The sequence below is a fragment of the Tenrec ecaudatus genome, chromosome 10 (assembly GCF_050624435.1).
Source record: "Tenrec ecaudatus isolate mTenEca1 chromosome 10, mTenEca1.hap1, whole genome shotgun sequence".
Lineage (NCBI taxonomy): Eukaryota > Metazoa > Chordata > Mammalia > Afrosoricida > Tenrecidae > Tenrec > Tenrec ecaudatus.
In genome coordinates this window covers 78,814,280-78,837,937 of record NC_134539.1, presented here as the reverse complement: position 1 = coordinate 78,837,937, position 23,658 = coordinate 78,814,280, and the positions used below count along the sequence as shown (strand labels likewise).

General features: G+C 56.2%; 2 protein-coding genes across 2 annotated transcripts; one reads left to right on the top strand and one right to left on the bottom strand.

Annotated features, from left to right (window-relative positions):
• Positions 1-300: 300 nt before the first annotated feature.
• Positions 301-10,695, bottom strand: TRUB2 (TruB pseudouridine synthase family member 2). The gene is made up of 8 exons (XM_075560710.1): positions 10,507-10,695; positions 9,951-10,082; positions 8,054-8,128; positions 6,916-6,977; positions 5,563-5,644; positions 3,609-3,681; positions 1,591-1,727; positions 301-1,060 (listed from the first exon to the last, which is right to left on the bottom strand). The coding sequence occupies exons 1-8, from the start codon at positions 10,613-10,615 to the stop codon at positions 810-812; spliced, it is 921 nt and encodes a 306-aa protein (XP_075416825.1). The 5' UTR covers positions 10,616-10,695; the 3' UTR covers positions 301-809.
• Positions 10,696-10,857: 162 nt separating this feature from the next.
• COQ4 (coenzyme Q4) lies at positions 10,858-20,175 on the top strand. Its single transcript, XM_075560711.1, has 7 exons — positions 10,858-11,125; positions 11,210-11,344; positions 12,767-12,863; positions 13,552-13,654; positions 18,637-18,766; positions 19,287-19,380; positions 19,683-20,175. The coding sequence occupies exons 1-7, from the start codon at positions 11,056-11,058 to the stop codon at positions 19,852-19,854; spliced, it is 801 nt and encodes a 266-aa protein (XP_075416826.1). The 5' UTR covers positions 10,858-11,055; the 3' UTR covers positions 19,855-20,175.
• The last annotated feature ends 3,483 nt before the right edge of the window (positions 20,176-23,658 follow it).

Here is a 23,658-nt window from a genome sequence, read left to right as displayed (position 1 = left end):
TCGATGTCCCCTACGGAGACACTAAGGAGAGAAATGGCTTGCTGGAGGCGGGATACATGCTCATTCCCTGGAGACATCCCTATGGACAAGAAACATGGAGCTACACTAGAGCCACATGGAGACTCCTGCCAGCGCTGAGATGCTTCCACTGCCACTGGATCCACAAGACTTTCCACCCAATGGCCTGTGATCTTCCTGCATTTGGCGTCCTTGCATGTGTTGTATGAGTCTGAAGAGGAATTTGTAAATTGGCATCGGACATATGGGCTCATATGGACTCCACAGCACACAGCAACAATAACAAGGACTATGCTATTGTTTAGCCAAGTCCCGACTTTATTCAGAGGGCCTTCGTTTGACCCAATGCCCAGTCTCTGTGCCAGGCTGCCTCAGGACACCAGCTTACACCATGCATCAGCATGTCCTTGCAGACGCCCACCCAACTCTGGGCGGGGGCGGTTTCTCAGATGTCCCTGGGTTTGGATGAGCGTGACGGGGGAGTCCATAGCTGTTTTTCTCATCATGAGACCGGAGTCACAGGGTTATCAGGAGACTGCCCCCCAGGTGAAGTCCATTTCCAACAAGGCTGCAACAGAAGTTCTAACACCTGGCTGAGGAGGTGTGTGGCAGCTCTCTCCATCCTTCGTCTCACAGCCCCCAAGTTTCACGGCACCCGTAGGAAAGCGCCGCTCCTCTCACTCACTTTCTGCACAGCTGTGAGCGCCGGGTCACAAACAGGGCCTCACTCGCTGCCCTCCCGGGGCTGTGGCCCCAGGCAGAGTGGGGCCCTGTGGGGCCTCAGGGCTGGGCTAGAAAGAGGAGCTGCCGGGTACCTTCACACTCTTCTCAAGCTCCATTGCCACCCGGGGGGCTGCGGCCCAGATGGCATCCTGGATGCTGTGTATGTCCCACTGAGTCCTCAGCAGAGCATCGTCCAGGGTGAAGAAGCCGTCTCTCGTGCGCCGCACTTGGGAGCAGACTGCGGTGCTCTTTAGCTCCAGGCCGATCTCATGCACCAGCTTCCGGAGCTGCTTCTGAGTCTCATGCATGCACTGAACCTCTGCCGGGACACAAAGACAGACACACACTGATGGCCATCTGAAAAATGGGGTGGCTGTGGAGAATCCAAGAGATGATTCACAGAAGGGGCGGGGCATTGGCTGTGCTGCAGAAAAGGCCCTCTTGTTAATATGACCAGCAGCCGAGGGCTGGGGGAGCAGACAGACAAGACAAAGGATAACGGGGACCGGTTGGAGGAAGACTGGCGGAGGCTGATGGTCCCGTGACAACTCGAAACACTGGTTAGCTCTTGAAATGGACCACTACACATATGTCACCTTTGCTTGTGAAGGCCTGGCTCCAAAGGGTGACTTGGCAGGAAGCAGGGGAGCACTGGTTTCCTATGCTCTGTGATCAGCCCGGTCCAGGCCCAGGGCTCAGAAGGAAGTCAGCTCCTGACGCCTTGGCGAGCAGAGCCCAGGCTAGTCCATGCTGCCTCGTGGCCGAGCCAGAGAGGAACAGCCTTTTCCCTGGTGACTCCCCAAGCCCGGGAGCCCCCTCACACTGCTCCAATGTCTGGAAGCCACCCACCTAAGAGGAATTCGGGAGGCGCAAAGTGGAGGCACCGGATGCTGGTGATCAGCATGGGGGACTTGTTCATGGGCCGGATGAAGCCGCTCACAGCCATCTCGTAGGCCTCCTGGGTCTTCAGGTCGAGGTTAGAGTACCTGGGGATCGGGAGGGACACTCAGCCATGAGAAAGTATGGGGGGGGAGGGGTGCTGAGCTGGCCCTGCTCCCGAAAGATGGCACTTATTTCTTGCTTTCTTCTTCATCATTTTATTGGGAGCTCTTGCAGATATTCCAACATTCCATAATTCAATTAGGTCAAGCATAATTGCACACTTGCTGCCACCGTCAATTTTAAAACGTTTTCTTTGTTCTTGATCTCTTTGATAGCGGCTCCCCTTAATCCTCCCCCCCACTCCCCCCCAGGAACCCTTATTGTTCTATTCTATATTTATTTAATATTATTTTTTGCCATATCTTACATCATCCAACTCTATTACACCTGCAATTCTATTACTTCCAAGGCTCTTTGTTCGCTTTTCAGGTCCCTGGCTCCTCTCACTGCTTCTGTAGCAGCCAGACTCTGCCCACCACCGCCCCAGGTCCCCTGTCCCCTGCAAATAAATGCAGGCTCTCTCTTCCCGCAGCACGCCTGCCTTGGCTTCAACAGTAGCCCCGTGCTGACAACTCCAGAGCCTCTACCTCCCACTCTAGGCTTTGGCATTTCAGTCACGGCCAGACCCCCCACAGCACCTTTCAATCCAACGCATAGCAAGCCTAGCCTCTTCCCCCTAGCTGGGTTCTGCCTCCAGGCTGATGTCCAGTGGCCCAGCCTCTTCCTCTCACTGCCCCCACACCATCCTGCCCACTCCTGCTCCGCGCTGCCCTGGTCACCAGGGTCCTGTCCACAGTTGGCTTACTCCCTGCCGCTAGTCTGCTCTGCACACAGGCCCGAGAGACAGGTCCACCGTTCACTGGATGTTTCAGACCTGTCCCTGGCTCCCACGGCCCTCGCCCATCCCGTCCCCTTCCCTCCGTGCCCTCCTGCGGAGGCACCCCCTGCGTGCTGGGCGCTGCCTCAGCTTTGAACCCACTCTCCTGTCGGACACCTGGGAAGAACACTCCCTGACCGCAGCCACTAGACCGATGCTCCCAAGAGAGTCCCCCCTCAGGTACTGCTCTGACTGGGGCGGCTGGACTGATGTCATCTGCTCCATACCCATCTGGTCCTCTGGAGTGCCCAGCACATGCCCAGGGCGTGGGGGCTGTTTCAGACCAGGTAAGTGGCAGGAATCCCGGGCAGGCCGGCCCCAGAGTGCAACATCTAGCCACTGGGTACACTCTACCTCCGGCCCCGGCCCCACAGCTCTGAACTGGGCTGACCAGGGATTCTCCACCGATAGACTCCATAGTCCCGAGGAGGGCAGCTGGGGCCCTTTGTCCCCACTGCTCAGCCTCTCCAGTGGCTGGCAGACGACCTGGCACCCAGAAGCAATTCTGTTGGCTGTGGGAGGGATGGGTGCATTGGTGTGTAGTTTCAGATTCTAAAAAGGGGCCTGTTGGGGCAGGGCGGGGGTAGGCGCGGAGGATACACACACAGCAGCCTGCCCCTTTCCTGCCAGACCAGAGAGTGGGGGCCCCACCCCTCAAACCTTCCTCCACCCCCCCACACCTGACGGTCCAGCCTTCCCAAACTATGCCTGCTCTTCTGAGTTCCCCTGAGTTTGGGAGGGTCTGGGTTTTTTTAACAACATCCCCATTCCTTCCCCTCGCCAGGCTGCCGACTTCTAACCGCAACAGTGAGTCTGTGCTGTTAGCACCGTGTATCAATGGTGTGGTGTGGAGACAACCCAACTGCCCCCAACGGATGCCCCCCTTCACCCCTCTTCCCCTGGTGGCCGCTACTTATGTGGAGGCAGGGCCAGTAAGGAACTTTCAACTCAAGATGATATTGACAAAGAAAATGCCGCTCCATGGGATCTGCCCCAGGGTGGGCCAGCCTGGAGAGGCCCTCCGGGGAGGTGTCCCAGGGCCACTTACGTCACCAGGGCCTTCTGATGGGAGCCTTGGATCATTGCCAGGATCCGGTCCAGCTTCTCTCTGGTCACGTGGTCTGGAAAAGTCAGGGGCCCATCAGCACACAAGCTCCCGCCAAGAACGGGCAAACTAGCAACTGCCCTTTGCCCAAATGCCCCGTTCTTAGAAGCCGAAGGGGTCACCAGGATGCCCCCTGCCCCAGGCTCCCACACACATGGTTCAGAGCCCCCTGAAAACAATATGAAGCCCTGGGGCCTCTTCTCAGGGAGACACCCAGGAGCTCAACATTCTGAGGACACGCTGCAGAGCCTCACGGGTCACCTGAAGGATCCGGGGAAGCGCTTTCCCTTCTGAAGGAGGGGCCCCCAAAAGGTGAGGGACAGCGCCCAAGCTGCCTCGGCAGGCGTCCTGAGCACCAGGCTGGGGTCTCACAGGTCAGGGCCCTGTGTCCCAATGCGCAAGCCAGCACCCAGGAGAGGGGGGCCCTGGGAGTCTGTGCCCTACACAGAGGGCAGCAGCAAACCTGTCGGGACTTTCACAATACGTGCCCAGGTGGAGCGGGTGCCGGAGCCAGAGGTCTGGAGCACTCGCAGGCCTGGAGGGCTCAGGCCTCCTGTCGGGCTCCGCTCACAACCCCTGAATGTGTCCCCTCCCCTCGTGACTGGTGACCAGCCCGGCCCCAGCTCTGCCTCCTCTGGGGGCCGGGCTTCTGCCACTCTGTCCCTGCATCTCGTGAGTGGCAATGACACGATCGCTGCGTGACCCTCCGCTGAAGTTTCAGATCACTGCTGCCCTCTCCAAGTCTGGCTCCCTTACTCCCAGGAGGACTGAAAGGGAAAGCTGTGTCCAGATGTTTCTTTGGGCTGTTGACACCCACCCACCCACCCATGGCAATGTAACACACAGAGTGGTGCTCTGCTCTCTTTCTCCCACTCCGACAGAAAACGTGTGTACTGTGAAGTCACTGAAGTTGGGAACCCATCTGGCTTTCCCTGTGGTCCCCAGATCCTGGCACATAGCTGGTGCTCACAAAGCACCAGGGTAATGAGCCAACACAACAGACACTACGGAAAGTCTTGGCTCGTGGGGAGTGACAAAAGAAAAAGGGCCACTTCTCTCGTTCAGCATCTCCTAAGCACCACCTCCCACGTCCCCTTCCGGTGCTGAGTGCAGTGCTGGCTCCCACTGGCCACAGTCCAGAGGGGACATGGATACAAGTGAACGCTTACTTCAATAGTTAACGCCCTTCCCAACGGGGTGCAGTGATGCCGCCTCCCGGGGAGCACTGAACAGCCCGGGGGGCTGCAAGAGCAGGCACCCCCACTTGGCCCTGGAATGACTAGTTACCAGGGGCACTGGGCCATTATTTTTTTCTATGACATATACGATCACTGAGTCAGAGTCAACTTGGTGGCAGTGGGTTTAGTTCATTGGTTTGTTTCCTGGTGTGCCCGACAATGTCCTCTGAACGCAGAATTTGAAAACAGCAAGCCAGTCTTGCTTGATCTCAGCCGGGAACAGATGCGCAGGGCCCCTCGGATTGCTCATTGCTCCATACCTGCCCCTGCCTGCTAAAGCAGCACCGGTATTGGTTTGGGGAGCTACAGATAAATTCCAGTACGGTAGGCAAATTGACAAATGCAGAATTTGCAGATGTGTGGTTGGTAAGTATTGAGACCCGATGGTATCACAGACTAACTGCTGGAGACTGCCCATTCTGACGGTGCAGGCAGGAAGGGCCTGATGTCCTCCGGGGGCTAGCGCGAGTTCCCCCGGGAAGGGAGCACAGACAGGGTGTTCCTGGGAGAAAGCACGATGGGCCCAAAGCCCCATCCATACAGCCAGCCCGAGCCTGTTGGGTCTGAGTCACTGCGAGGTGGCCCAGTGGGGCGGGGAGGCAATCCAGGGAAAGCAGTCTGTGGAGCCTCCCGCTGCCATGGCTCCCCTGGGCTCTCACCAAACGTCGTCTTCTCCACCAGCTTTCCATCTGCACTGAAGTCGTCTGTGGCTCTGCCCAGGAGGCCCCGCACCGTGTAATCCTGGGAGGACAGGAAGGGCAAGGTCCGGTCCATTTCCCACTCGGAGTCTTACCTCTGCGGAGCGCGCGAGGCCTGAGGCTAGGAGGCTCCCCGACTCACTCTACGCCGTCCACTTAGAAGGGAAGGTGGGGCCCTCAACGCTCCTCTAGGGGAGTTCACACACGTGGCCCCTGCCCTGCCCAGCTGCCTCAGCCCCACTGCTGACTAGGGAAGGGCACTGGCTCTGCTGGATGGCCGTGGACAGCTCGCCAGGCCTCTCTGCATCTTAGCCCTCCTCTGGGACCAGGGAACGAGGACAGGGCCAATCCACAGGAGACACTCCAGGCAAATCTGACCACTACTGCACGCCAGCCAGGATGTCCCATCAGCATTTCCTCATCTCATGAACATGGCTGAGGTCCTCCTCCCCCGTGGGGCTAATTGCTCTGTCACCCGGTCGCAGGGACGATGACAAAGACGACGGCAGTGGCTGTCCGTCAGAGGAGCCCAGGTGGCACGTCGGGTTCCAAGTCAGGCTGCGAACTGCACGGTCAGCAGTGTGAACCCCCCAGCTGCCCCTCGGGGGAAAGACGGGGCTTTCCACTTTCCGCCTACTCTGTCAGCAATGCCTCCACGGGAGGGAGTTTGCTATTTATGCACCAGGGATTGTGTCCGGCACTTTACATTCGAGCTCAGCACCCATGTAAGGAGGTACTGCCAGGATTCCCATGTTGGAAACGTTAAGGAATCCACTGAAGGGCACTCAGGCAGCGGAGTGGTAGAAGCGAGGTTTTGAACTCCATTTGGCCCCACAATCTGTGCTCCCAGGACCACAGGCCCTCTGACGTGGCGCCTCTGCACGGGCTACCTGGAACCCAATTCCGTGGCCCCACCATGGACAGCTAGCTCACTGAGGGCCCGGGCAGTCTTGAGAGAGAGCAGAGTAGAATCAGGACGAGGCTCTAGGGTTGGAGAAGATCCAGGTTCAAATCCCAGCTCTGCCTATTACGGGCTACCTGGCCCTGGGCATACCATGTCCCCTCTCCGAGCGGCAGTAGTCTGTGTAAAGTGGTGTTAACAACAGGACCCACAGAGAAGTCGCGAGGATTGGGCACGGGAATTGTGGGCATAGGGTAATGCCAGTCCCTGCTATCACATTATGATGACGAACAGTCTCCTCTAGTACGTGGACACGAAAAAAATCATGTTCCCGCAGAACCTTCTCAGCTGAGGATGACGCCCGGCCCGCAGGGCAGGACTCAGGGCTCCGCGGGCTGCCCCAGGCCCCATACCTTGGTGAGATGAGCATTGTACATGTCCGTGAGGAGCCTGCGTCCCTGTCCCACGCCGAGCACTGCAAAGACACCCCCGACCACCGATCTCACACCTGGTCCCCAGGAAGACCCTCCACGCTCCCGACCCGACTGCTGCCACCTCTGATGCTGCTGAAAGCAGCAAGACGTGAGGGGGTGGCTCCTGCAGGGAGACAACAGGCTCCTCCGGCCAGAGGCCAAAGTGCAGATTCCCAAGCCCCACCCCTATGCAGTGATTCGGACCACTCCTGAGGAGGGACTCAGGACCCTCAGCAAGCTCCCCAGGTGATGCTGACCGCTCCAGAGCAGCCGCTGGCCCAGTCATCACACAGGCCGACCCTCAAATCTGGGTCCGACCTTTGACCTCCATCCACATCGGTGAAATGGGCCTGAAAATACGGCCTGTGGGTGTCGTGGAGACAAGAGGAGACGGCCCGGGAGGCAGTCAGCATAAAGAAGGGCTCACTTCCCGTCTTTCCCTGCGGTGTGTCTCCCCCCTCCGGTGGAGGGCAAGGCCCCTCCATTCATGCTTAAGAGAGGATGAGATCATGTCTGCCGCCCTGCACCCCAGGATGCACAACAAGGGGACAGTGACTACTGCGGCTGGAGGAAGTGGCAACCGCCTGACCCCGAGGACAGATGGCTCATGACTCAGGCCTTTGTGTGTTCAGATCCAAGGATAGCCAGACCCCAGGCAGTGGGGCCAGTCATGCGCTCGCTTGGCTGCCCACCAAGCAGCCATGGTGGCTTTCCCTGAGGTGAGGGACACTCAGGAGGCAGGTAACTCAGGAGAGGTCCTCCGAACCCCTGGAAGCCAACTTCCTCCATCCTCCATCCTTCAAACTAGACCCACCCACCAGACAGCACCTTCGAATGAGGAGGCTGTGCACAAAGGGCTTCGCCCCCAGGGTTCAGTGATACAGATGGGACGTTGTGATAGCCCTCCTGTGACTCCTCCCTCCCATCACTCATCTGCCCAACTGGTCAGAGATGTGGGGCGGGCCTCAGGGAAGGAGGGCAGTGGTGGCAAGGTCAACAGCAGGCTAGGACCGCAGTCCTCCCCTGAGCCTTCCCCCCAGGCCCAGATCACCAGATGCCCCGGCTTCACATCACCTACCAAGAACCCCAGAAGCGTTGGCATCCAGCCGGTGTCCAACACCAACCTTCAGACTGGTGAACTGTGGCCCGCACACTGGAAAGAAACAAGCAAGGTCTTTCTCCTCAATTCCTTCGGCCTCCAGGATGGCTGTTGCCCGTGAGACCTTCGCCTTCCTAGAATGGGGTTTGCCTGGAATTCACAGCGAGGAGCTCGGCTTCCCTACCAAGGAATGGAAGTCCCAGGACTGTTTCTTCAGTTCCCAGGGCGAAGAGAAGGAGCAACCAAAATGCCAGCCGCTCTGCCTAGCACCAGACTGGGCATAACAAAGGGGATCACGGTTGTGGGGTTCCTTGACCAAGTCCTGCTAAAGGGGAGTCCCGGCCACCAACTCAGGGAAGAAATGGAGGCTAGGGGCTCCTCGAGGCAGGACCAGGGTCTGTCTGTCCACAGCTCTCTCCGCAGAGGCCAGAACTCTCCGGGGGTCAGGAAATCACTACTGAAAGAGTAAACGAGGGAATGCACTAGACACGCATATACGTCGTCCACAGCTCAAGAGGAAGCGCCGGGAAGATCAGGGGGTGGTTAAAATGCTACTGACTCCAGGCTGTGATATGTAACACTGCAGCTGGGCCTCAGTTTCCTCATTGGTGAAGCAGGAATGGGACCGATATCCGCAAGACTGTGAGGCAGATTCAGTGAGATCAGAACTGGGGAAAGTGTAACACAAGGCAGAGTCTAGCCTGGACACTTCATAAACTGGACTTGCTCATGGCTGTTACACTGTGCGGTCACTGAGCATCACCCAGGGGGTTAGAGGTTTCTGGCAGGGCCCGTTGGTCCTCCTATGGTCCCCGAAACATGTCTTAGTGACTCCGAGGGCCATTGTTAGAAGCCCCATTGGGCTGCTAACCAAAAGGTCAGCATTTCAAAACCACCAGCCGCTCTGTGGAAGAAAGACCAGGCCTGTCAAGACCTGTCAAGAGGTACAGTCTCAGCAACCCACAGCGGCAGTTGGACCATCCTATTCAGATCATTGTGGGTCACAATCAACAGGATGGCACTGAATTTGAGTTTTGAGTCTTTGAGAGTCATTGTTGAGCAGCTTTCTACCTAGAAAGTCACTCTTTACCAGGACCCTGGATTTCACCTGGAGTCCCATAAGGGGAGAGACCAGCCACCTAGACCGCAGGCCAATCTGCAAGCCTGTTTTATTATTCTTTTCTGTGGCTTGCAAGAATCATTTTGACATTTTTGAATAGTTGGGGGGGGGTTATCAGGAGAGCCGTTTGTGGTGTATAAAAATTTTACAACATCCAAATGTCAGTGTTCTAAAAGTTTGACTGGGATATCGCCAGGCTCACTCCTACTAGCCACGGCTGTTTGGGGACAAGAAAGACAAAGTTTAACAGCTACAGGAGACCATATGGCCCATACCACCTAAAATATTTACTACCTAGCCTTTTTCCAGAAAAAGTCTGCCAACCGTTGGCAATACTAATACTGTACCTCCACTGTGTCCTTTCGTGAGCCAGAGATTTGAAGGAGCCCTGCTTGGGCTGCTAACTGCAAGATCACCGGTTCAAAGCCATCAGCTGCTCCTCGGGAGAAAGACGGGGCTTTCTATTCCAGTAAAGAGTTGTTTCCATTAGCTGGTGGTGTAGTGTATTACCAAGCTGGATGCTCCCTGCAAGTCTGCAGTTCGAAACCATCAGGTGCTCCTCAGGAGCAAGATGAGACTTTCTACCCCCAAAAAGTCATAGTCGGAGACTCCTTGGGGCAGTTCTACCCTGTCCTGTAGGGTCACTACGAACTGACATCGACTCAGTGGCAGTGAGTTTGGGGTTTGCGTTTGAACGCAGTGAGACTGGCGCTATTGAGGGGCTAGGAAATGACACCCAGGGCACATTTACCTTACCCAGAGGATGGTTGATAAGGCTGGGCACACTACTGGCTGTGAGGGTCAGTTCCTTCTCCTGGCTGCCTTCCATGGGGCCCAGGAGGAAGTGAACACGCTGTTCTGGGGCAGGCGGCGGCCCAGCATTGAGACCTGAGGACACACAGGAAAGCACATCTCCTCAATTCTATTGGGCAACAGGGGTGAGGGAGGGGAGAGGAGAATGGAGCGTGGACTGGACACAGGAAGCAAGATTTGGGTTAAAATCTTGATTATGCTACTTTTCAAACTATGTCACAATAGACAATACATAACTTTTCTGAGACTCAGTTTCTCCACCTGAAATATGGAGAAATGAGGAGCGTAACAGTCTAAACAGAATAGATGATTTGGAAGACTAAAGTGGAACTCTGAACAGTGGGCCATCTCTGACTTTGCGGGGTGGGGGTGGGGTAAGAAGCCGAATTGGCGATGGGCAGACCTCCCTTGCCATCCCCCCTCCCCCCATTTCCTCCCCCAACCAGGAAACGGGAGCAGATCACTTGGGGGGGGGGGCGGCCCGGTTCGAAGTGCTCACCTTTCAAAAGCTGCATCTCCACGGTGTTTCGCAGGAGCTCCCATTTTAGCCCAGGGGGCTTGTACGTCGCGAAGAGCCCGTGCAGTCGAGCCAGGCCGGCAGACCCCATTCGCGAAGCCCACGGCCCAGGCTGGGACCCTGGGCGGAAGTGCCGTGTGGCTCCCTCCTAAATGTGGCCCTTCCATGGGCGCCGCCATGTCCGCCGCCGGAAGTGGTCCTTCCCGTACGGCCCCGGGGGAAACGTGCTGCGGGGCGGAAAGTCGGGACCGGGGTCGGAAGCCCAGGCTAGCGGGGTCTACGTGTCTCTTGGAGACCCTTTTTGGGAGTGAGGTGAAACAGAGAGCCTCTGGCCTCGACCGAAATGGAAAGTTTGGTCGGCAGATCGCCTGGGTTTCATAGTTAGGGCTTTTCCTTTCGGTGCTACGAGTTTCACTTTAAGAGCCCTTTAAGGCTGGGGGTGGGGTGGGGTGGGAAAGAGTCGGAATTGAGCACTTTTGGCTTCTCCGGCACTCCGTCGCCAAAGACCTTTGGGACACCTGTCCGGCGGCAATGGTGACCCTGCTGCGCCGCTCCCTGTGCCCCGTCCGCCGGCTGCGGGGTCGTCCCCGGCCCGCTGTAGGCAAGTGGCGCCGGGTTCTAGGCGCGGGCGTGTGGCGTTCGGGCCCCCCTGCCCGCTGACCTGCGTCTCCGTCTCCCCTCGCAGACGCGCCGCTCCGCACGGCCAGCCACGCCGGCCCCGGCCTTCTCTATCCCGACCACATCCCCACCTCCCTGCTGCAGAAGACGCTGCTGGCCGCCGGCTCGGCTGCCATGGCGCTCTACAACCCCTACCGCCACGGTAAGGCCGCCGCGCCCAGCACCCCGTGGGGGGGGGGGGCCGGGTGTGCAGCCTGGCCTCGGGGGCCTGCGAGGGCACGACCCGGGCCACAGCCTCCGTTTCCCAGGGGTAACGGGGCGCTGAGCAGCCCCGTGCCCAAGCCTGGAGCTGCTTCATCGTCACGGGGGCCTTCGCCCAGCAGGACGCACCCAGGTCGGAAACCTGGTGGAGCCGGGAGGGAGGAAGGGTGGACGTGGGCCTCTGTCTTTTCAAACTGCCCGGGAGACGTCAACATCCGACAACACTGCACTTTCGGACGACGAAGATGACGCAGAAGCGCGCACTGCTATGGGAAACCCCGCGTGGTCCCAGCGGTTAACTGGCAGCTAGCTGAAAGGCGGGTGGTTCGAGCCCACCTTGAGGTGCCTTGGAGGAAAGCCGGGGTGGGGCGGGGGCGACTTCTACGGAATTCTGTGGCACATCTGCCCTGACGCAGGGGCGCCCACGAGGTGGGATCTGCGTGAAGGCACACTCCCCTCACTCACGGCCAGCGAGTTGATGTCCACGCACGGTGACCCCGGGTAGAACCGACCGACGGAGATCCCAAGACTGGGACTCTATGCCCCGCTTTCTCCCGAGGATCCGCAGGTGGTTTTGAACTGCTGGCCTTTGCCGTGAAGCAGCCCCACGCTTACCCACTGCACCACCGAGTCCACTCAGGAGGTCCAACTTCCCATTGCAAAAGTAGGCTGTGTGAGGCCCGGGGAGGACTGCCTTGTTCCACGACCGCAGCGTTTTGGATGGTGCTAGGCTCAAGAGTGCAGGCATTGGACAGAACCTGCCAGGCTTCTGCAGGGCCTTTCTCGTCATTGCTCTGGGAAACACTGGTATGCCTGCTAGTAACAATCGCAACGCTAACGGCTCGTCAAGTTTGGATTTTGATTGCTCCCTATACAAAGGGCTTTATGTGCTTGCTTTTCAAAAAGGATCCCACGCCTCAACTCTACACAAAAAGTGTTATCCGTTCATCACCACTTTGGGCACGAAGCCCAAGGCACCTTGATGTCTGTGACAAAATCTAGGGGCCTTCCTAGCACACACACCCCACCCCCTTAACAAAGCCTGGAAATCTCAGCAGAGCTTTTGCCTTTGAATGGACTCCCCTGGTGTCACATGGAGGTAAACCTGAGCCTCTGATCCCTCGAATCTCACACTTCATCTTAGCCAAGAGGCCCGTCAAATCTCTAACCATGGCCACCCCACTTGGAGCAGAGTAATGACATTAATGGTCATGCAGGCGCATCTATTACAGTCCTCGCTGCGAGCGCGGCCAGCATCCGGCATGAGCCCTCAGAGCACACAGGGTAGCGCTTCTCCCTGTGGGAACTAAGGCTCACACCAGGTCGGGGACCCTACCACTTGTGCCTGTTCCTGTCCTTTCAGACATGGTTGCTGTCCTAGGGGAGACCACAGGCCATCGCACCCTCAAGGCCCTCAGGGACCAGATGAGGAGGGATCCAGAGGGTGCCCAGATCCTGCAGTAGGTACCAGCTCTGTCTTGGAGAGGGTGTCAATTTTCTGGGGGTCCTGATCTCACTAGTCTCATGGTAACAGCCATGGTCCTCTAGGACAGTGGTTCTCAACCTGTGTGTCTCGACCCCTCTGGGGGTCAAATGACCCTTTCACAGGGGTCGCCTGATTCATCACAGTAGCAAAATGACAGAAATGAAGTAGCAACGAAAATAATTCTATGGTTTGGGGGGGGCCTCACCACCACAAGAAGAACTGTATGAAAGGGTCGCAGCATTAGGAAGGTTGAGAACCACTGCCCTAGGGAGCTTTCTTTGATACCCTGGTCAGGGATGGCTGTCCAGCCTAGGCCCTGCCCAACACTGGCAGTGCCCTTTACCTTGCAACTCAGGAGACCTCGGATTGTGTGTTGTGGTTTGGGCCCCGTTTCAGCCACAGGTTCTGTGCCTCACAAAGTTCCCATGAGCCCCCTCCCCCCACCCCTTCCCTGTCCTCTAAGTAAGATCATGTAAGATCACATATCTGCCTGCCTGCCTAGACGGCCCCTGCCCCTGGCCTGGCTAGTTAGAGGTGCTCTACAAAGTGTGGCCCCCATGTTGCCCTTTGCTCCCCAATCCTTACAAACAGGTTCACCCTACACCTTGTACCTGCTTTGCTGGTGCCCTTGCAACCCCCGAGGCCTGTTTGTTCCGTTGCAGGGAGCGTCCCCGGATCGCACTGTCCACCCTGGACCTGGGCAAGCTCCAGAGCTTGCCTGAGGACACCTTCGGCCGCCAGTATCTCCGTTTCCTGGATGTGAATGTGAGTGCCCAGCTTCTAGTCATTGTCAGGGAGGGCAGCAGGGTGGCCTGAGAGCGACGTCTCAAGGAAGGGGGAGGCCTGAGCTGCCACCGTTCGAGCCCCTATGCCAGGGCTGTGTCATTTTCTGTGGTCCAAGAGCAGGTGGTAGCTCTGCCCTCAGGGCTCATCCCTGCCCAGACTCCTCTCTCAACCTACAAAGTATATTCTATCCTTGGTAGGTGTGTTTTCCTATTACTTGCTTGTATCAGCTTTCTTCACCACATTTGCTTTTGCACCCATTTTGTCTTCTGTGACCGTGTTGGGAAGCTGAGCATCACGGAATGCCAGGTTATTAGAACAAAATTTTCTTGCATTGAGGGAGTACTTGAGTAGAGGCTCAATGTCCATCTGTAACCTTAATACTTAACATATAAATATAAGTACATCTATTTCCCTATTTATATTTATATGTAAATACATTTACATATGTACAATGCCTGTACTTAGACCTTTATATATGTCCTATAAATAGTTCTTTGCTCTATTTCCGTTTACTTTCCTCTTGTCCCACTATCATGCTCAGCCTTCATTTGGGTTTCAGTAATTTCTCTCCGTTACATTGTCCTTGATCAAGTCCTACCAGGCATCCTACGCCCTCCTCGCTATCAATTTTAGATCACTGTTGTTCCCTTGTCCCTGGGTCTGTTAGCACCACTTCCTTTGCCCTGCTTTCCCCTCTCCCGCGTCCCCAGACCATCAGTTCTGTTGTTTTGCCTCCGGATTGTTTATCCCGCAATGGACCTGCTCTTACTGAGCTTGTACTCAGGGAGGCAGACAGTAAAGCCGTAAAAATAAAAAAATAAAACACGGCAGTGTAGGCAAAATATTGATGGAGTATTTGGGATGTACTGGGAGAAAGGTAAGGCTGTCTATTCCTGTAAAGATGTCGAGTCTCGGGAACCAGAGGGACAGTCCTGTGCCGTCACGATGATGCAGAACTGCCTTGATGGCCGTGAGTTTGGGGGATGTACCAGGTACCGGTCTCAGTGGGGAGGAGACACTGAACAATGCCGGCTTAGATTCTTGCAGGCAGGTGCTATGAAGAAATGAGTTGAACGTGATAGAGGAACGCTTGGTGCATTGAAGGTGCCACCACTTCTGCCAGGGCAGTCAGGGAGGCCATTCCTAGCAGGGTATACGGCCGACCCTGGGGAAAGCTGGGAAGCACAGAGCTCCTCCTGTGCGTTTCAGAACAGGGAAACGAGCTGGTGGAGCTTTATGGAGGCAGCCAGTGAGCTGGAGCTCAGCAGCAGGACACGGGCCCTGCAGGCCTCGGGAAGGAGGCGCTCTTTGCAGTAAGAACAATTGAGCGACGCCATTGGAGGATTTTAAGGACTCTGTTAGCAGCACAGTAGGTTACCAGTGGGGCTGCTAACCCGAAAGGTCAGCAGTTCAAAAGCACCAGCTGCTCCACCGGAGAAAGATGAGGCTGTCTTCTGAAAAGTCCCGTGAAGGGTCACAGTCTCAGAAACACACGGGGCAGTTCTGCCCTGGCCTCTGTGGTTGCTGTGAGTCAGAATTGACTTGATGGCAGTGAGTTTGGTTTTCGCGTTGGAAGGTCCTGAGCAAGACAGTAACAGGATCTGACGTACGAAAAGCCCTGACGTGGCAAAGGGACCACCTTCACGATCCCTGTTCCCGCACTGCCAAGCCCCCAGCCCCCACCCCACTGCCATTCATCCCGGCACATACACCGCCACGTCCACTGCCAGCAAGGCGATTCCGACCCATGGTGCGTGACCCTCTGCTCCCCGGGGCTTTCTTGGCCCATCTTCATAGCAAGCAGATCGCCAGGTCTTAGCACTGCTGCTGCTGTTAGCATGGCGACCGTGTGCAACGCTGGCTGTGCCATCTCATGATTGTTCTTATGTGTGAGCCCGCTGATGAAGCCACTCTGTCCGTCCATCGCATCCAAGGTCTTCTCTTTCACTGTCCCGCCACTTTACCCAGCATGAAGCCCTTCTCCAGGGACTGGCCTCTCCTGACCTCATGTCCAAGGCTCACCATCTGTCTCTAAGAGCGTTCCGGCTGTGCGTCCTCCGAGACAGTGAGTTGGTTCTCCTGGCAGTGCACAGTGCTTTCTAGATTCTTCCCCAGCCCCGCCCGTCACACGCACCCATTCTTCTCTGGCCCTCCTTATCCCGCGTCCACCTTTCACATGCATCGGCAGCGACTGGAAATACCGGGGCTGGGGTCGGTCACGCCTCAATTCTCAAAGGGACATCCTGGTTTTTCCACACTTTAGAGCGGTCTTGTGCAGCAGATGTGCCCCATACAAGGCGTCATGTGATCTCCTGACCGCAAGTCCGCCTCACTCTGAGCGAGCAAGCTTATGTCATCTGCGGTGTGGAAGGTGTGACACTGCAAGGTGGATTCAAACTGCCCATCTTTGAGTGAGCTCTTGCTCACCAACCATTTGTGACACTAACACATACATATCCCAGCACCTCTGCCAAGTAATCTCCCAGCCCAGCCCCAGGAACCAGTCAGGCCGGAAGAGGTGAGGGCAGTGGCCAAAGGCTGCTCTACAGTAGGGCTCCTCGGTCTTGTCGGGCCAGATACTTTTCTGTTGCAGGGGGCTGTGCTCTGCATTCTTGGACACTGAGTAGCCCCCGGCCTCTGCTCACTACATGCCAGTCGCACCGTCCATCCACCTAAGTCGTGACACTCAAAAGTACCCTGCTGTCTGGAGGGGAGCATTGAGAGCCACTGCTCTGTGAGTGACATTGGAGACCATCACCTGAACCCACGCTCTCCTGACCCAGTGGCTTTGGCCGGGCAATCCTGTACTGCCTTTCATGCCAGCCCCAAAGGGGTTACTAACATGCACAGCGGTTCCTCCGGGAGACCTTGCCAGAGGGACCTGCCCAGGTGCCACTTGGGGGAGGGACAACCTTCAGAGGTGACCCCTGGAGTCGTTAGTCCATTTTCCTGTAAAGGGGAGAGGGGAGTAGGCAAGGACCTGTCTTCAGGGCCACTGTGGCGCCTGCACCCTTGGGCCTACTTGTGGGTAACCGCCTTCCTGATTAGGACACTTGCTTACACAGGGCCACCTTTGCCCCACGAGCTGCATGACAGTTCAGGGTGAGGCTTCCATCTGAGGAGGCGGGGTCATTCGGGCTTATCCCGATTGCTCCACTAGCCTAACCTGGGCTTCCTCCCTCTTCCTCCCTGCATGGCCCTGAGCAAACCCTTTGACCTCCCTGAGCTGCAGGCTTCATGTGAAGTGAGGGGGCTGCATCCATCCCTCAGGCCTGGCCACCAGCCTGCTGACCAATACTGCAAGGTCAGCTTCCTGACTTGCACTTCAGAAATCTGTTTCCAATCCTGCCCTGGCAGCGTGCTTACCTGCGTGATCTTGGACAATGACTTTATCTTGCTGAGCCTAGTGCTTTACTGGTGTCTGAGGTAGTAAAATTGTCGCAAAGATGAAATGATAATATATGTAAAGCACATCTTACAGTATTAGTACATTGCAGGTACTTGACAGCTACAGTTAATAAGTAAAGGGGGGGACCCACTGTCTTTGAGCTAATTCCCACTCAATGTCCTATAGGGTTGCTGAGTCAGCTTCAACTGGGTGGCAGTGAGTTTGCTTTTTTTCTTGTTTAAACTCTTTTCCATCTCAAAAGAGATTGGTTTAAGGCACACACAATTGCTAATGCTATATCATTAACATAACAAAGAGACTACAGATATGGAAGTTGAAATTTACACACCTGTTTTGGGGACTGGAGCCCTGCTGGCCTTAGGCTGCTAATCTCAAGGTCAGCAGTTCACAGCCCCCAGCCACACCCCATGAGAAAGAGGAGCCTCTCCTGGAAGATGTATGGTCTCAGGTATGCACAGGGAGAGTCTTACCCTGTCCTATGGGCTTGCTATGAGTTGAGCATTTTGGGGACACAATTTGATCCTTCACTAGTTACCTTCAGCATCACACGGCAAGGAGAAGGCTACAAAGAGGAAAGGAGAATTTTCTGAGCCCTGAACCAGCAGCCCCAACACGATTGAAGACTTCAGCTCCCAGCCTCTGGACAGGCTGAGGCTGTGCTAGGAGAACAGGAAGACCAGGCTGAGCCCGTGCCGGATGGGCTGCTGAGGACTCCCAGAGGCAGTGGGTGGGGAAAGGAGGACAGTTGACACCCCCTCTCCCTGGGATGAGCACTGTCCCCAGGGCCAGCCTTCCTCACCATGCCTCGAGGAGGAGTCGCTGCCAGGCAGGGGAGGCAGAGCAATGAGCAAAATGGGCCCCACCCTGCCGTGAGCAGCACCCACTGAAACAGAGCACGAGTCACGGGGACTGAAGACTTTCCATTAGCCACACTCACACAAGAAAGAAAACAAGTGGAATTCATTTTAACATATTTGATTTTACCCAACGTATCTAAAATATTGTCATCTCAACATACAGTACAGAAAAAAAAGTGTGAGGGGTCCCGTTATTTTCGTCCTAAGTCTCAGAAACCTGCTGTGTGTTGCACACAGCACCATGTCACTTGAGACCCTTCAGGGGCCCGGGGCAGGCAGGCAGGCACCGTAGTAGACGACATGGGTCACCACGCGCATCACATGCCTTCAGGATCCCGCTGAAGGCCACAAAGTGGATGGAACAAGGGACAGAGCAGAGACCGCCCCCCCCCCCAGCAGTGTGAAAGTCAGCCACGGCTAGGGGAGGGCGCCTCAGCTCGGTCCTGTGGGTGGAGTTGTCGAGGTGAAGATGAGCGTGCTGAGAGAAGATTCCAGACTGGGAGCAGCTTGTGCTGAGGACCAGCTGTAGAGCTGCTTTTCCATGGGCTGGACCAGCCGAGGGCAGTGCCAAGCCCACCCTGTGTGCGGGGTGAAGGGGCACAGAGCCCACGGTCTCTCCGGGTGGGCATGAGTCTGGTGGGGCTGGGACTTTGGGAGCTGAGAGGAAGGGGCTAGCGGAGGCTCATGGTTGTCAGAGGGTCTCTCCAGACACCCGAGCACCCACCCGCTTCGTGGACGACGAGGAGCTGGCCTACGTGATCCAGCGGTACCGGGAAGTACACGACATGCTGCATACACTCCTGGGGATGCCCACCAACATCCTGGGTGAGTGCCACCCTGCCAGCTGCCTTGAGGGGGACCCTTCCGCAGGCCTGTCATCCTGGATCAGACTCACCCCTCTCTGCCACCTACCAGTTGTCTGACTCGGGGCCCCATGGTCTGCTTCACCCTAACTTCTGGGCAGCATGTGTGACAGTCCCCCATCTCTAACCTCATTGGCTCCCAGGGCTCCTTCGCTGATTTCACAGCTCTGACCTCCAGGACCTCTGCCTCTGTCCAGTCCTTAGGCCCTTCTCAGCCTGACTCGTGGTGCCTCTGCACTCTGACTGTGCATCCTTCCCAGCCCCATTTCCTTCTCTTTCTTGGACCCCCCACTCTCCCCCTCTAAGTTGAGAACCCCAAGGCCCAGCACAGGCCAGCACTGAACATGGTTGACCCAGGGTAGTGATCAGATGCCTGCCTTTAGCCTGCCAAAAGGCCAAAGGCCTCTCCTGGCCCTTGCTCACCACCTGCCACAGGGATGCTAGTGCCAGCCCTGCACTGACCCCTCTTGCCTGTCCCTCAGGGGAAATCGTGGTGAAGTGGTTTGAAGCTGTGCAGACCGGCCTGCCCATGTGCATCCTGGGTGCGCTCTTTGGACCAATCCGACTCAGTGCCCAGTAAGTTCTCCAGGGGCTGACTAAAGAGGCCAGGCAGTGGCAAGAGCACCCTGCTGGATGCCCAGGAAGCCAGGGTGGAAAGAGTAGGGCACGGGGGTGAAACTGTGGTTCTCGGGGGGGGGGCCTCGGGCCAGTGAGAAAGCCTGAAGAGCTCGGGAGCCGAGGGATGGGGATGAGCAGAGACAACGGTAAGGCAAGGGAGTGTCTATGCCTGGTGCCAGGTTGCCCTGGCACATTCAGGATGGGGTAAGAAGTGCCCCACTCCCGGGGACCTCATGTGTTTTTCCTCTGTTGCCTGACAGGAGCCTGCAAGTGCTGGTTTCTGAGCTGATCCCGTGGGCAGTGCAGAGTGGACGCCGAGCCCCGTGCCTGCTCAACGTGTACTACGAGCGGCGCTGGGAGCAGCCGCTGTGGGCCCTGCGGGAAGAGCTGGGCATCACCCCGCCTCCCACGGACCTCAGAGGCCTGGACTGAGCGGGCGGACAAAGGTTCCCTTTCTCCCACCTTTGCTCACCTTCTGTGAAAACTGACCCTTGGACATCACTTGTCATAATTTGCCACAGTCACCACCGAGTGGCCTTGTGTGTCAACTCAGGATAGAGCCGGTGTTGCTTCCCGGAGTGGGGCTCCCAGGGCGCCAGGGAAAGCGGCACATGAACAGGGACGGGCTGCCCAGGCCGGAGGTGGGATGCCATCAGAATTGCCTGGGGTGAGGTTGTAGTCTGGCCCTGAGAGGAAGGGTGAGTGAAAGGGATTGTGGGCCTCTTCTCATGAATAAAGGCTCCCTGCTGGTCATAGGGCTGCTCCTTCCTTCTCCCCCCCACCCCCAGCTTTGGCCCTGCCCAGCCCTGAGGGACAAAATGCCCCTCCTTGTCCCAACTTCCCTGTGCTGGGGCTGGGACCAAGAGGGCAGGGACCTTACTCCGTTCCTCTTGCACACAGTAGGGGCTTGGTTTGTCAGAGTACCCCACCTGCAGGCCCACACTCAATTTTCCACAGCACTCAGAACAAAAGCTCCTAGTAGCCTCAGTCCACCTTGAAGACCTGGTGGTCTCAGCCTCAGGGCATGGCCCAGGGCCACGTGGGTCTGTAGAACTGGATTGGGAGAGGAAGCCACTGCTCTGAAAGCAGGCGGATCAGGCTTTGTGAAGTGGGAGAAGTGTGCTCACTGTGCTGCATGAAGGTGCCCCGAGCAACCCCGTTACAGCAAAACTCCACGATAACAAACCACAGCCACCGGGATGTTTTCTTTAGAGATGCTGAGGTGTACCAGGAGCACTCCTGGAGTAGCAAGATACACCATTTACTGACAAAACCATCAGCCTTCTGCAGATGCAGACTTTGCCTAACGGTTCCTGCTCAGACAGCGACTTAGGGACAGGGCTCCCTCGTAACCCAGGGGCTGCCTGTGCACAGTGTGCTGTTCCTACAGCCCCCACATTACCTAGCGTCCTATGTCACAGACGTGGCTTGGAGCCCTGGTGGCGTAGTGGGTGATGACCTTTTGGCCTGCTAACTGCAAGGTCAGCTGTTCGAATCCCCAGCAGCCCTTTGGGAGGAAGATGAGACTGTGCTTGTAGAGAGTTAACTAGCAGCCTAGGAAAGCCACAAGGTCAGTTCTACTCTGTCCCGTGGGTTGCTGGACACTGCCACGGACCCCCTGGCAATGAGGTTTTCGCTGTTTTAGGTTTGCCTTGATACGGGAACCCTGGTGGTGCCATAGTGGGTGTGCATTTGTGCTGCTGTCTGCAAGGTCAGTACTTTGTAACCAGCACCAGCCACTCTGAGGAGAAAGGTGGGGCTTTCTACTCCCGTAAACAATTACCCTCTTGGAACTTTGCAGAGGCAGTTCTACCCTGTCCTTTAAGGTCGCTAAGAGTCGGCATTCCGAGCTGGGTTCTTGTTTTGTTTTAAAAGCACTGCATGTCTAAGAGGGGGCTTCAAAGATTTCATAGGAAAGTAAAATTAATGAAAAGATCATGATTTTTTTTTTTAAGATCATGAAATTTTACCATGAATTTTACAAAACCTCATCCTATGCCTGGCTTATGGCCACTGTCAGGCTCAGTAAAATTGAGTGTGTGTGTGTCTTAGCACACGGTAGCCACTTAGGAAATGGAAACCGCTGTGTCAAGGAGGCCCTCAGCAGCCTCTGAAGTCACTATGTTCCAAGTAAAGCCAGGAGCATCTAGTTTACACACAGTCAGAGGCCCCAGTGCCATGTGGAACTGAAGATTTGTGGGGTCAGTCCCTACTGGAGGCCAGGGGCCAACCCACTGCAGTCCCTGCAGAGATTTGACTCCAAGTGAATCCAACTCTCAGTTCCTGAGTAGTCTAGAAACCTGGTGCTGGCTCCCCGATACCTGTGGGTGCGGCTCTGTCAGTGGAAAGGATTCTACCGTGAGACCAGCCGAAGCCGGCCTGACCCACAAGGATCGGACCCAGCCCCTGCCCTCAAACTCTCCCCACAGGAGAAACTCCCGGACCAGCCCTTGAAGACCTTTCCAATTGCTTTTCCCATCCCATAATTCCTGTGCAGGTGTTGGGGTGGGGGGGTTCAGCAGTGATGAACTCAGCTCAGAGCTGGGCAGTAGTACAGGCTGAGGGTCCTTGTACTGAGCACTTGACACACGTTATTTTCCTAAGCAGCCCTGGGAGCAAGGGACCGTGATGACGGATCGTATGTAGCCCTGTTCTGCAAGTGGTGATGTTGAAAAGCCGGGGGGCGAGGAGATGGACCCAGGGCCGCATAACGGGCACCAGGCGTATGGCCTAGTTCCCTAACGCTAACTGGACAGCAAAGCTGTTAGAATTGTAAGGTTTCTCTCTCCGGCCTAAATTTCAGCCTCGGTCCTTGGCTCCGTGGGAGAAAGATTTCACGCCAAAGCCGGGCTCGTGATCCAAGTGAATTTAATGAGAGTTAGAAGAAGCATCAGGTTTTACGTGGCACCCATAGGATTCCTTTGACCATGCGGCCTGGCAGAGACTGCTCCAGGTCACGCAAGGATCTCTCCCCTCCCACGAAGACGACCAGACCACTCAAGCAAGCCAAGACCAAGAGCCCCTCTCCCTTCCGGTCCCTGCCTTTTGAAGGGTTCCCGGGGGAGGCGTGGTGAGCGACCCCAGGTTGATCCCATTGGCTGAATTGCAGTCACCTGGCCCAGGTGGGCTGCTCCAGGTGTAACGCCCATCTGGGCCCACCGGCAGGAAAATCCAGCTTTTGTCCTTTGCTGGCTCTCCTGGGCATGCGTAAATGGACTTCCCAATTCCCTAGGCTAAGCTACCTAACAGAATCACAGCCACTATCAGCGAGCTTCAGACAGGAAGTTTGGGGAGTTCTTGGTCAGAGGACAGCCTAGTGGTCTAACCCGCAAACGCGCTTATTAGGCTGGTCTCTCTTCCCAGAGGGTCTGCCTTCTCTGTTTCTGTGTCCTCCCCGGCTGTAGACAGCTTGCAAGCAGTCTTCTCAGGGTTCCTTCCTCTGCCTGCTCCCCGGCCTGGCTCAGTGTCTAGCACTACCTTGGTCTCACCAAGGGGGCCAGGCTGGGCGGAGGAGAGCAGGTGGGCTAGGCCCCACCACCCACCCCCATGGTCTTTTTTGCCCAGTTTGCCTGTTGTTTTTCCCCTCCCTCCAATCCCTTTGCATATAGCTTTGGCAATCCATGGAAGAACAAATCCACTTACTCCCACGGGTTCTAGTGGGGTTAAAGTCAGAAGTTCCCATTCATTTTTCTTCAGAGGACTTCAAAAAGTTCATGGACAAAATCCAATGAAAATGAAACTTTCCCATGAGCTCTTGGGAAGCCTGCAGATGCAATCAGCAAAATCACCAGGTGCAGGCCTCCATCGGGACTCAGAGGTCAACAAGGCTACAAGCTGCGGTCATGAGTACGAGTCCCCGGAAGTGACATTCCGGTGCCTAAGAAACCCACGTGCAGCCACCCAGAGATGCGAATCAAACAGTGACATGACTGAACTCTGGAACGATACCATATGTTTTAACTCCCAATTAATAGATGTAAAAACAACAAGCATGATGTAACCACCACCTTGTCATTCGCTCGCCCTTTGGGCACCTGTTAAATTGTTTCTGGTTTTAACACTTCCGGCTTAATTTTTCATTGAGGTTTTTCTCCGTTTCATTTAGTCATTGTTATCGTTTCCTGGTTTTGTTGTGCATGATTTTCTGTATATGAAATCCAGGGTCGGTGACTACTCTGTCGAGACAGTGACTGGATGAACCACGACCTAGGGGCAGGCGGGGGAGCTGGGTGGGGG